This window comes from Pongo abelii, chromosome 9 (assembly GCF_028885655.2).
Source record: "Pongo abelii isolate AG06213 chromosome 9, NHGRI_mPonAbe1-v2.0_pri, whole genome shotgun sequence".
NCBI lineage: Eukaryota > Metazoa > Chordata > Mammalia > Primates > Hominidae > Pongo > Pongo abelii.
Window position 1 is genome coordinate 111,777,733 of NC_071994.2, and position 13,712 is coordinate 111,791,444.

The 13,712-nt window shown below is 43.4% G+C and overlaps 1 protein-coding gene across 3 annotated transcripts in view; it reads left to right on the top strand.

The window, feature by feature from the left end:
• Positions 1–1,003: 1,003 nt before the first annotated feature.
• DDX10 (DEAD-box helicase 10) overlaps positions 1,004–13,712 on the top strand; it is a 282,375-nt gene continuing 269,666 nt past the window's right edge. For 2 of the 3 annotated variants that reach the window (XR_008510930.2, XM_054523817.2), the window contains exons 1-4: positions 1,004–1,291; positions 9,468–9,528; positions 11,581–11,711; positions 13,069–13,227. Coding sequence is in view for 2 of the 3 variants with exons in the window: in XM_054523817.2 (XP_054379792.1) it covers positions 1,106–1,291; positions 9,468–9,528; positions 11,581–11,711; positions 13,069–13,227 (537 nt within the window). In the remaining variant the exon portion in view is untranslated. 3 annotated transcript variants of the gene reach the window in all.

Here is a 13,712-nt window from a genome sequence, read left to right on the forward strand (position 1 = left end):
TCCTGGAGGCTGTAGGTAAATGTGTCAAAAAATTCAATTCATTGAAAGCCAGTCCACTTAAATGTCCAACTTGCAATAACTTTTCTATTACCTCCTTTTTTTTTTTTTTTTTTTTTGACGGAGTTTCACTCTTTCGCCCAGGCTGTGGTGAAGTGGGGTGATCTCGGCTCACTGTAACCTCCGCGCCCGAGGTTCAAGCGATTCTCCTGCCTCAACCTCCCGAGTAGCTAGGATTATAGGTGCGCACCACCACGCCTGGCTAATTTTTGTATTTTTAGCAGAGACAGGGTTTCACCATATTGGCCAGGCTGGTCTCGACCTCCTGACCTCAACTGATCCACCCACCTCGACCTCCCAAATTGCTGGAATTACAGGCGTGAGCCACCGTGCCCGGCCTCCATTACCTACTTCCTTACGTTTAGTTATCATTTTGTCTCCATAAAAGCATTTTAAGGCAAATTCAATTTGATTCCATTCCAGTTTCCTTGCTGTTGCAGCTAGAGTCTGAGGGGCCCAGAAGAAAAGGAAAACCCAGAGGGGCATATGAAGAATACAGAATATTCATTTTTATTCCTGAGGAAGTACAACCACCACGGATGGAAATCAGAAGTCATTAACTAGCTGTTTACTTCTGGGCAAATCTTTTGGCTCGTTGGCCCGAAAAGTGCAAAACGAGGGTCACAGTTGTCATTCACAGATTGTATGTGTTTACACACATACTCACGAACGCTTAGCAAAGTTGAACCTGGAGCGAACGTGTTAATAGCCCTTAAAGGGTCAGTGTATGACGTCACCATAGTAACGACAACAGTGCGCATGCGTTTTTTTAAGGAGCCGGCGTGATCCCGGCGCCGCTCAGCTCGCCCCCTTCCTTGGAGTGCTTCGCCCCCGTTTTCCCAGACTGCTCCTCCCAGCAGGAGCCACTTCACCAATCAAAGCCCTCCTTTTCCTTAACGTCATTGGCGCGCGCCCCGGTTTCAAAAGCTCGGGGGCGGGCTTCTGGGTTCGCGCATGCGCCTCTGTGCGTTTGTCCCATGCTGGTTCCGTGAGTCTGGCCTTAGGTGTCTCGTGTCTGGGGTTGATCCGAGCTGTCGCCGCCACCGCAATGGGCAAAACTGCCGACTCTCCGGGTTCGGGAGCCCGACCCGACCCGGTGCGGAGCTTCAATCGCTGGAAGAAAAAACACAGCCATAGGCAGAACAAAAAGAAGCAGTTGAGGAAGCAACTGAAGAAACCCGAATGGCAGGTCGAGCGCGAGAGTATCAGCCGCCTCATGCAGAACTATGAAAAGGTGAGGCCGGCGCTGGGGAGGGGGCTCGGGCCGGCCAGCAGCGGGGCAGCGTCTCACTGCGGCGAGGAGTTGCAGAGTGGAGGCGGCGGATCTGTCACCGGGACCCGGCCGGGAATGAGAGGTCACGCCAGGTGCCACAGCTCAAACCTCTGCACCGTTCTGGCCACTCTTCTGCTTGCCACACTGTTCCTAAAAAAATGATAGAAATGCGGCCGTACCTAAGGGTAGGGAGACTAATGCTGTCATAGCTACAGTCATATTCATATTAATAATACTGATGACAATAATGGTAATAATGACACCTACATTTTTAAGCACTCACCATGTGCTTACAGTAATTGTTTGACTTGATCTGAGGTATGGATATTAATAATCCTGTTTAACAGATGAGATAATTGAGGTTCTAAGAGGAATGAAACTTGTCCGAATCTTTCACGCTTAGTAGGTGGTGTGGAATTGGAAGCTAGATCCATGCCCTTCTAATCCCAAAGCCTTTGCTTTTAACCATGAAGCCAGGCTGCATGTCTCAACATCATCTATGCTCCTTCTTGTGCCCACCTCATTTTCTCCACAGGCTTCATGTCCCCATCCAAGAATTGGCCTAGAAAAGCTGGACCGCTGGGTCTGTTTCTGTCACCTATCATCCCCACATTGTAGTTGGTGTTCCCAGATGAGTATACCTGTAAGGATCACTTTGACCTCCTGACTTCTCCCCCCAACCTCCAGACTCCACAGGTCTGTGGATTCCTCTTTTCCCTTTCCCTAAATCCCATGTTTGTTGGTCTTCACCCACATCATTCAGCTTCTCAGCCCCATTCTAGTGCAGTACCATCAGGGATTTAACAGATGGATGGAAAATTCTTGGAACTAAGGTTGCCATTGTAACAAATTACCACAAACTTGGTGGCTTAAAACAACAAAGATCTTGAGGTCAGGAGTTCGAGACCAGCCTGACCAACATGGTGAAACCCCGCCTCTCCTAAAAATACAAAAAAATTAGCTGGGCGTAGTGGCTGGTGCTTGTAATCCCAGCTACTCAGGAGGCTGAGGCTAGAGAATCGCTTGAACCCGGGAGGCAGAGGTTACAGTGAGCCGAAATCGCGCCATTACACTCCAGACTGTGTGATATGAGTGAGACTCTGTCTCAAACAAACAAACAAACAAAAAAACAAGCCCAGCAACGACAGAGATTTACCCTGTCACAGTTCTGGAGGCCACACGTCTGAAATCAGTTTCACTGGGCCAAAATCAAGGTGTCAGCAGGGACTTGCTCCCTCCAGAGGTTCTAGGGGAGAATCTGTTTCTTGCCTCTTGTAGCTTCTGGTGGCTGCTGGCATTCCTTGGCCTGTGGCTGCATAACTCCAGTCTCTGCCTTCTCCTGTGTCAGTCTATCTCTGTTCCTCTGTTATAAGGACGCTTAACGATTGCGTTTAGGGCCTACACAGATAATCCAGGATAATCACCCCATCCCAAGATCTTTAATTTAATCACATCTGAAAAGTCACTTTTGCCATGTAAGGTAACATTCATCCCTTCCAGAAGTTAATACACAGACATAAGTTGGGATCATTTTTAGCACCACATCCTAGCTCCACCGTAGAGCAGACCGTAGAGCTAGAAACCTAGGAGCAGTCTTAGGTACTTCTCTCTTATCTACTCTTATATCCAGTCAGTCACACTGGTGATCTGTTCTGCTTACATTTTTAAATGCTTCTTCACCCCTACTGCATTGTCTTCAGCCCCCATCATCTCTTGCCTGGATTACTATAGTAAATATTGCTTTCAACAGGGATCAGTTTTTTTTTTTTTTTTTCCTGAAACTGAAAGTTTCAGCAAACTTTCTCTGTAAATGATAGTGAATGTTTTCAGCTTTGTAGTCCTAAGGGTGGAACTACTCAGTTGTTCCCTTGTAATACAAAAGCTGCCATAGAAATACTTAAATGAATGGGTGTTGTTTTTCAGTAAAACTTTAATTAGTGAAACAGGTGGCTGATGGGGTTTGTCCCCTAGGCCTTAAACCTTTTTAATTTATCCTCTATACTTCTGCTAGAATGATTCTTTCCAAGATGAAGATCTAATCATTTTACTGCCGATTAGAGCCCTTCCTTTACTTTTAGAAAAATTGTCAAATACAGCGTGTCAACATGTTCTAGTCTGCTGCAGAGTAAGTTATTTGTGGTCAGGCTGACCTGGTTTAAATTTCACTCTTTTCAGGTATTGGCTAGCCAGGTTTCTTCACCCCTCTAAGTCTCAGTTTCTTCTTTCAAAAAACAGAAGTTATTAGCCACCCAGAGTGTTGTAAGGCCCAAATGAGATAATGTGTTTACACCAAGTGGTACATGATAGGCATATATGAAGGAACAGCTTGCAGTTTTGTGAATTGTGCATGCTTCTTGTGCTTCTCATCCTGGTACTTGATGTTTCCACTGTGTGCAGTGAGCATACCCATCTGCCCACTCTAAGGAAAGGTACTCTTCCTTCAAGATTTAGTGCAAACTTCTCTTCATCACCTCCCCTGGCCGAGTTAGGGCTACTGTGCATCTGTAGCATTTTGTAGATACCTTTATGACAACATTTATCAACTGTCTGCGATGATTGGCTTCTTTAACTTTTTAAAAAAACCTCTCCTACTAGACCATGAACCATTCAAGGTCAGCAACCAGTGATACACTCATCTTTGCACTCCCCAGTCTGGTAGCACAGTGCTTGTCCTTGAGTAGGTGCTCAGTCAGTGTTTGGATGTTGTTTGCTATAAGACTAGACGTTTCCCAGGTGGCTTTGCTCTGGTTGGCAGCATTGGATTATTCTTTTTTTTGTTTCTTGTTTCAGTAGTAATTGTGAACATTTATCAGACTTTTATGCATGCTGGCTTTCCGTATACTCACCACAAATAACCCTGTGAAATTGTTCCCATTATACAGGTGAGACAACTTTTAAGGCACAGCAAGGTTAAATAATTTGTGTAAGGTTAAACAGCTAGGAAGTAAAAAAGGAGCTCTAAGCCAGGTAGTCTGATACCAGTGCACCAAACCAGTATGCTTTACTGCGTTGCATTTATTTAAATCCCATTTGTTTCACTGTTGAAGGAGCAGCTTTTTCCCCTGCTAAGCATTGCTCTGTTTTACTTCTTTAATTTTAGAAATATTTTCTTAAGATTTGGTCGAGAAATAAATGCAGTGTGAAATCAGTTGTCAAGGTTAGCAATACTAGGATATAATTATTTGAATAGCAGGCTTATCATTCTCTAGGTAAACAAGGTGCAGGCCCTCACTATGTGGCTCCTCAGGTGGTAGCATTGTACATAAAACTTACTACATAGCCATGGTACACAGGTGGTGCTCAGTAGCTTCACTGGTGAACTACTGAACAATTTGATTCCGAAACCTTTTAAAACAATTTGACAGGCGCTTGTCTAGGCGGGTGTGCGTATACATGGAAAAAAAATACATGCCCAAGTCCCTAGGGAACCTGGGCATGTAGGGGTTGATACAGTTTGACACATGTTATATTAGTATGTATAAAATGTTATAATAGTAAGTTTGTAACATGTACCTCAGTGCTGTGGAGTTAGAGGATGGTGTAATTAGGGGAAGTTGAGTTATCCTATACTGAGCTCCTTCTGGTCAGATGCATTACAAAAAACATGCTTCCTCTGGGTATGCTTCCCTTCCTCCTGGTGGTTGCAGCCTCAGGTCTGGCTTGGGGAGCTGATGTGGGCTGGATTTCATCCCCTGCATCTCAGTCTTAGCAGATTTCATTGTGGTGCATACAAACTGTCCAGTGGTTTGCAGTTGCCAAGAGTGGAGCTAAGCTTTTTTTTTTTTAAGATGGAGTCTCACTGTGTCACCCAGGCTAGAGTACAGTGACACCATCATGGCTCACTGTAGCCTTGACCTCCTGGGCTCAAGTGACCCACCCAACTCAGCCTCCTGAGTAGCTAGGACCACAGGTGCATGCCACCAGGCCTGGCTAATTTTTTTGGTAATTTTTGTAGAGATGGAGTCTTACTGTATTTCCCAGGCTGGTCTTGAACTCCTGTGCTCAAGCGAACTGCCCACCTGTAATTCCAAAGTGCCGGGATTACAGGTGTGAGCCACTGTGCCTGGTGGAGCTAGTTCTTGAATGATGAGTTCATCAGATAGAAAAGATTGGCAAGGATGTTCTAGGTGGAGGGAACATGGGGAAATACAGAGAGGTGAAAATGCATGGCATTCTTTGAGGGAGGAAATGCTCCTTGGAGTGTTGCATGCATTCCTGAGTTGGCTTCAGATGGGTTCGAGAAGAAGGTTGGACTGTGATGACATTGGAGGCTGCAGCAGGCAGTATATTGGCTTCTTAAAGTGTCCACATCCTAATACCTGGAACCTGTGAATATGTTAGATGGTAAGGGGTAATTAAGGTTGCTAATCAGCTGACCTTAAAGTAGGACGATTATCCTGGATTAGGTGGGCCCAATGTAATCACAGGTGTCCTTAGATGTGGAAGAGGGAGGCGGAAAAGTCAGTGTCAGAGTGATGTGATGTGAGAAAGACTTGGAGTCTGTTGCTGACTTTAAAGACAGAAGAGGGTCACCACCTAGGAATGTGGGCAGCCTCTAGAAGCTGGAAAAGGCGGGGAAATGGACTCTGCCCTAGAGTCATCAGAAAATAACGCAGCTCTGCTGCCACCTAGATTTTAGCCAAGTGAAACCCATTGTGGACTTTTGACCTCCAGAGCTCTAAGGTAATATATTTGTGTTGGTTTAAGCCACTGTTTGTGGTAATTTATTACAGTAACAGTAGGAAATTTATACAAAGGCCACGCTCAAAGACTTTGTCTGGAAGCCATGGGAAGTATGTGGTGGGACTCTGTATAGAGAGAATATATCCGAGCTGTAAAGGTTGGAGGGTAAGAGATCAGGTAGGAGACTGGAGACTATTGGTAGAGTCTAGGTCTTGGGTCCTTTGAGAGGCAGATGACAAAATGAGATTGGGTGAACTGGAGCCTTAGGAGTTACAGGCACAGGAGGGGGAATGTCCGTGAAGGCTGAAGGAGAGGGAACAGGAGTAGAGAAGGAAAGGAGAGAAGGATGGAAGGAGGAGCAGGTGGGAAGAGTCTCAGACTGCAGCACAGTTCCAAGAAAGCTTCAGCCAGGCTGATGGGGAGTCACTGATCCAAAATTGTCCATCAGAGGAATCCCCGGGCCTGCAGTAGTACTACTGAGCCCCGCCATTGACTAGGAGCAGCCCGGGGGAAGCATGGCTTTTTCATGGTGGGTCTACAGGAGGCACAGCTGGCATTGTCAGTCAACTATGCTTCTCACAGCAGGAGAGTGGTGTATTTCTAAGGGGTGGTGTATGTTGGAGGGGCTGCTGGAAAACTAGGGATTGAGGCTCACTGAGAAATGTCGAGCTAGCTGTGTTAGTTCAGCAGCTGTTTTCACTATTGCTGAATGACTCTTTGCACCTGGGATTCATTTAGACTGTAATTAGCTGTACTGTGTAGAGACTGCATTCAAATCCTGAATTTTTTTTTTTTTTAATCAAAATTTGGTCTGGTGTAGTTGAGGCAGTTTGCTGTTCTTCCCTTGATGGCAATAGATGGAGCATTCTAGGACGTTTCAATGCTTTTTTCATCAGGCATTATTCACTTTAGCGAGAAATAGGCATTACCAGAGAGTTGCGAGAAGTATAAGAGGATGGTCAAATGTCACCCTTTTCTCCTTCTCCGCTGTTCAACTTTTCCAACAGCCCTGGGAAGCCTTTAATAAGGACCATCCCTGAAATATCTCTTCCCTGAATTCAGAAAAATAGTGAGACAGATTTGTAGACTGAGTATGAGTATTATGGAGATGGAAGTGATTTTTCCCCCCTAAGAAAGGGATAAAGGGAAGGGGAAAGAGTTATTTTTTTGAGGTGGAGTCTCGTTTTGTGGCCCAGGCTGGAGTGCAGTGGCTCTATCTCTGCTCACTGCAACCTCTGCCTCCTGGGTTCAAACGATTCTCCTGCCTCAGCCTCCCAAGTAGCTGGGATTATAGGCACACGCCACTGCGTCTGGCTAATTTTTGTAATTTTAGTAGAGACAGGGTTTCGCCATGTTGGCCAGGCTGGTCTTGAACTCCTGACCCCGGGTGATCCGCCTGCCTTGGCCTCCCAAAGTGTTGGGATTACAGGCGTGAGCCATTGTGTCCAGCTGGGTTATTTTCTTTGTAGGAACCGTAGCCATCTCCTGCTGTGGCTGCTATGTAATCCTTGGAATATAACAGAATATCTAGAGCAGGGTCAGCAAACTCTTTTTCTGTAAAGGGCTGGATAGTCTGTGTTAGGCCTTATGGTCCATACAGTCTCTGCAACAACTACATAGACAATAAATGAATTATTGTAGCTGTGCTCGAATAAAACTTTACTTACTAAAATAGGCAGCAAATTGGATTTGGCCTGTAGGCTGTAGTTTGCTGGGCCCTATTTTAGAACATCAACAGAATCAAAATTTTCTTTTCTTCGTCTTCTTTTAAAGAATATGGCACCTGTAATCCCAGCACTTTGGGAAGCCGAGGCGGGCGGATCATGAGGTCAGGAGATCAAGACCATCCTGGCTAACATGATGAAACCCTGTGGCTACTAAAAATACAGAAAAAATTAGCCAGGCGGCGGGTGCCCGTAGTTCCAGCTACTTGGGAGGCTGAGGCAGGAGAATGGCGTGAACCTGGGAGGCGGAGCTTTCAGTGAGCCAAGTTTGCACCATTGTACTCCAGCCTGGGCGACACAGCGAGACTCCGTCTTGAAAAAAAAAAAGAAAAAGAATATGGTATATAGGTTTCTGTTGTAATGCTTGATTGAAGAGTGTTGGAGCAGTTTCATTCTTCTAAACTTTCCTTCCAGGAGGTTAACTGACTTTAGGAAGATAGATGTGCTGTGCAATGTTTTGTTTGAGGAGCTTGCTTTGCCTGTACTATGTCTCTTGCTGGGGATTGAAGAGTGTGTTGGCAGCCTGCCTCCTTCTGTAGGCATTCCATTCCCTTTGAAAACAGCTTTTTAGCTGATAATACCACGAATGCAAGAGTGGACCACACCTAATTATTTTAATGCCTTGTTTGGAAGATTATCTTCTAATTGAGGTTCCTTGCTGGGACAGTATGTTATTTGAATAAACCATTCTTCTAATGCTGGTACACTGATTCTGCCTCCTTTCCAGTGATATCTGAAATGATTTGTAGGGATTAAGACAATGTTTTAATATTTGTATTTTCAGCATTTGAGGGCACAGAGTAAACACTGCCTGGGCTATGTTCAGAATCATAGGAAAGATGTGTAGATTGTAAAATGAAATACAACTGTCATCCTTTTACTGCCTAGAGTGTAATTTAAATAAATGAACCATACAAATGCAGCTTTTTCCTTTTGCGAATCATGTATAATTTGGCAGCATATTTCCAGAATTGAGCAGTAGTTCCTGCCTTCAGCATCTGTAATAAAATAATTCTCCTGAGCAGCTGAAATGAAATTCAGAAAATTGGGTTTGTGCTAATAAAGAACATCAGTAATGAATACTTGAATAATGTAAAGTTAGCAAAATGTTACTTATTGTGGCTTCAAAGCATGACAGACATTTCCCCTGACTATGTTGAAATAATACCGCTCCTTCAGTAACCCCAAAATGAATAGTTATCAGGTTGGATTTCATAGGCCACTGATTTATGGTTAAAACTTTGAAAGGATTGTGCTAACAAGAAATATTTCTCCAGCTAATTTCACTCTTTTTTCCAAATTGTGTGTATAGAACTATTTTCATTGTGATCTGTCGTTTGTAGTAATTTTGTCCTTGTTTCTTAAATTGATATCCCTTGAAGGATGATAGGAAGTAAATTTTCTTCCTAAAATTGATGTGGTTGGTGATGCTTTACTGTGTTCAACATTTTGGAGGTCAGGTAGTAATATGTGTGGTGTGTGTGCGTGTGTGTGTATTGGGTGACTTTTTTTTCCTTACCAATTGAAATGCTTACAAATGTATATTCGATTCAGGGACAGCCTCTTCAGGGCATATTTCCTTGCAGAAGGAATGATGGCTCTTAATTAGAAGCGATGATTGAATTCAACCCTGAATTACCAAGGATGAGCCGGGCAATACAATGTAGAGAAAAAATGGCTGTGTCGTGAAACAAACGAATTACCCTGATTCCTTTTTCTTTTTTTTCCAGATAAATGTAAATGAAATCACAAGATTTTCAGATTTTCCCTTGTCCAAAAAAACATTGAAAGGTAAGTATATGGTGATCTTGGGATGTGTTATTGGATTTCTTGGCATTTTTGATAAATGGGAGAAGATTTATAGAGTTTAGCCTGAAAAATCTTATTTTGGCAAATTTTGATATCATGAAAACCAATGAAAATAAGCAATATTCAAGTTTTAACAGTACTTTATTCTCATTCTTTCTGGACTAATTAAAAGAAAAACAAGATTCCAGCAACCTCTGAATAAAATGAAATCTAATTTTGTTAGTTAAAATAAGCAAGGAAACAAACCAAGATGCGACACCCTTTGTATCTGTTTGCTAGGGCTGAGATGGCAAAATATCAAACTGGGTGGCTTAAACAACAGAGACTGATTTTCTCACAGTTGTGGAAGTTGGAAGTCTGGGATCAAGATGTTGGCGGCGTTGGTTTCCTCTTAAGGCAAAATAAGGGAAGGATTTGTTCCAGGCCTCCTTGGCTTGCAGATGGATGCCCTCTTGCTGCCTTTTTATTTTTGGATACATAAAAATTATATATATTTGGCCAGGCGTGGTGGCTCATGCCTGTAATCCCAGTACTTTGGGAGGCCAAGGTGGGTGGATCACAGGGTCAGAAGTTTGAGACCAGCCTGGCCAACGTGGTGAAACCCCGTCTCTACTAAAAATACAAAAATTAGCTGGGTGTGGTGGCGGGCGCCTGTAATCCCAGCTACAGGCTGAGGTAGGGGAATCGCTTGAACCCGGGAGGCGGGTTCATGCCACTCTACTCCAGCCTGGGCGACAGAGTGAGACACCGTCTCAAAAAAAAAAAATTGTATATGTTTGCAGTGTATGACATGATGCTTTGAAATATGTATATGCTGTGGAATGGCTAAATCAAACTAATTATATATGTGCTAATATTACCTCATCCTTTTGTGGTTAGAACTCTTAAAATCTACTTAGTAATTTTTCTTTTTTCAGTATATTTTAATTAACTATAGCCACCATGATATATAATAGATCTCTCTCTTTTTTTTTTTTTTAAGATAGGATCTTGCCCTATCGCCCAGGGTGCAGTGCAGTTGTGTGATCTTAGCTCACTGCATCCTCAGCCTTCTGGGTTCAAGTGATCCTCCCACCTCAGCCTCCTGAGTAGTTGGAACTGCAGGTGCATGCCACCGTGCCTGGCTAACTTTTAAAAATTTTTTGTAGAGATAGAGTTTTGCCATGTTGCCCAGGCTAGTCTTGAACTCCTGAGCTTTAAGGAATCTGCCTGCCTTGGCCTCCCAAAGTGCTGGGATTATAGGCGTGAGCCACCACGCCTGGCCTACAATAGATCTCTTGAAGTTCTTCCTCCTAACTGAAATTTTGTATCTTTGATGAACATCTTCCCACTCTCCTTACTTCCCCCAGCTTCTCGTAACTACCATTCTACCCTCTGCTCCTATGAATTTGGCTTTTTTAGATTCTACATATAAGTGAGATTATGTGGCATCTTTATTGCTGTGCCTGGTTTATTTCAGTTAACATAAGGTCCTCCAGGTTCATCCATGTTGTTGTAAATGACAGGATTTCCTTTTTAAAGGCTGAGTCATATTCCGTGTGTGTGTGTGTGTGTGTGTGTGTGTGTATGTATATAACATGTATCGTATTTTCTTTACTCATTCATGGGCACTTAGGTTGATTTCATATCTTGGCTTCTGTGAATAATGCTGCAATGAATATGGGAGCACAAATACTTTTCAAAGTACTGGTTTTATGAATATATCCTTTGGATTATACCCAGGAGTGGAGTAGGTGGATCACAGAATAACTTGTCTCCTCTTCACATGGTTTTCCCTCTGTGCATGTGGATCCTTGGTGTCTCTTTGTTCAAGTTTCTTCTCATAAAGACACCGTTTGTGTTGGATCAGAGCCCACCCCTATGGGGCTCTAACTTAATCACCTCTTTAAAGGCCCTGTCTCCAAATATAGTCATGTTCTGAGGTACGAGGCATTAGGGCTTCAACATAGGAATTTGGGGGAGACAACTCACTTAGCCTATAACACCATCCTATAGGGATCTTCTAAAGTGTAATCCTTCCCTCCATGTTGCCAGGTTTGCAAGAAGCTCAGTACCGTTTGGTGACTGAGATACAGAAGCAGACCATTGGATTGGCTTTGCAAGGTAAAGATGTACTTGGAGCGGCCAAAACTGGATCTGGCAAGACTTTGGCTTTTCTTGTTCCAGTAAGTACGTTGTCATTGGGTCAGACTGTCTGTTATACAATTTTATAACATTCTGTGCCCAGATGCAAATTATATGAAGAGATGTTTCCATGTTAGATTTCATGGTAGATTGGCTAGAATGCAAGCTTCATCAAACAGGAGCCACATGTGTCTTGTTCTCACCATTTTCCCCAGGTTCTTGCACAGTGCCTTGCACGCGGCAGGCACTCAATAACTTATTGAATGAGTGAACTATTGTGCCTTGACAAGTCATTACATTCTTGATGGAAGTGGAGTGCTCCAGTATGGCGGTTAAAGTGGTTCTGTGCTGTAGTAGGACTGGTGGGAGACAGTTTCTGCTCTCACCCTTGTGAGCCTGCCATTGGCATTTATACTTGCCACCTTGTTTAGGATAAAGCTGAAATATGCTCAGTTTAAGGAGCTTTAGGCATTTGTTGAGAATTTTCTGGGACATTGCTATCGGTCTTTTATGGCAGCAAAACAGTAGAGCTTCTTAGGCTTTCACTTCCATCTCTGTTATGTTGGTCTTCTAATTTTTCATTCCTATAAAATAACCCAGAAAAATCGCATTTTAGTTTTTGTTCCAAATATTGCAAAAACCACTTTTCTCTTAAATCCTAGTGTGTTTTTGCCCCCTTTAAAAAAATGTCTCTCTATAGCTAGCTAATTCAGTTACTATATAGCTACAGCAGCTACATGGGTGAAGGTTTATTTACTTATTTTTATTTTTTTTTGAGACGAAGTTATGCTGTGTTGCCCAGGCTGGAGTGCAGTGGTACAATCTTGGCTCACTGCAACCTCTGCCTCCCAGGTTCAAGCGATTCTTTCTGCCTCAGCCTTCCAAGTAGCTGGGATTACAGATGTGGGCTACCACGCCAAGCTGATTTTTGTATTTTTGGTAAATATGGGATTTCATCATATTGGCCAGGCTGGTCTTGAACTCCTGATCTCAAGTGATGCACCCGCCTCCTCCTCCAAAGTTCTGGGATAACAGGCGTGAGCCACTGCACCCAGCCAAAAGTTTTAGTGTGGTTATTTAGAAAATGATAAATATTATTCCTAAGTGTGTTGTAAAGGTCTTTGGGTTGTACATACCTTTCACTGATAGCCAGTTTCCTGATGGCATGGCTCTGGCAGCAGCTGAACTACTGTGAGGTTTCTTTTCCCTTTTCTCTGAGTTTGGGGTGGATGGTTCTGATGGAAGATAAACAAAATCATTTACTTTGGACTGGATAAAACTTGAGTGGTATGCCTTCTACTTGGAAGGTCCCTTTGATTTGGAGGGGCAAGGTTGAGATGCAGGTCAAAAAGCTGACTTCTGATGACTTACTGAACATGAATTTGCTGTCTTTTTGAGGTGCTGGAAGCCTTATATCGCCTGCAGTGGACTTCAACAGATGGGCTGGGGATTCTCATAATATCACCTACGAGAGAACTGGCTTATCAGACCTTTGAGGTTCTCCGAAAAGTAGGAAAGAATCATGACTTCTCAGCTGGTCTCATCATTGGTGGAAAGGTTTGTCCTTTTGTCTGTGTCCTTCCTTTCCTCCTGTAACCTATACTGGAGTACTGTGGCCGATGACGGAGGCAGCAGAGACTTCATCTAAACAGACTGACCTAGACCAGGGCCTCATGGGGTAGTAGCACCTTGGTGTGGTCGCTGCTATCTACGATCTGGTTGCCAATTTTGCAGGCCCAGAAAGTCCATTTTTTTTTTCTCAGGGAATCTGAATTGACTAGCCTCTCTAAGACATATTTACTCTAATCCTGTAAAGTTATTTGTTGATATTCATTGGGAAAGATATTTCCGTATATGAACTAGTATCTTTTAATAAGGTATCTATCTAAGAGGCTGAATAATTCAGAGCATTGCTACATCAGCAGCAGAAGAAAGGAAGGTAGATTGTTTAGAGAAATGTTTATAGTAGGTCAAGATAAGACCTGCTGCTCACTTTTGTTCTATCTTATAGCACATCTAGAATGCCTGTATCTGCTAGAATC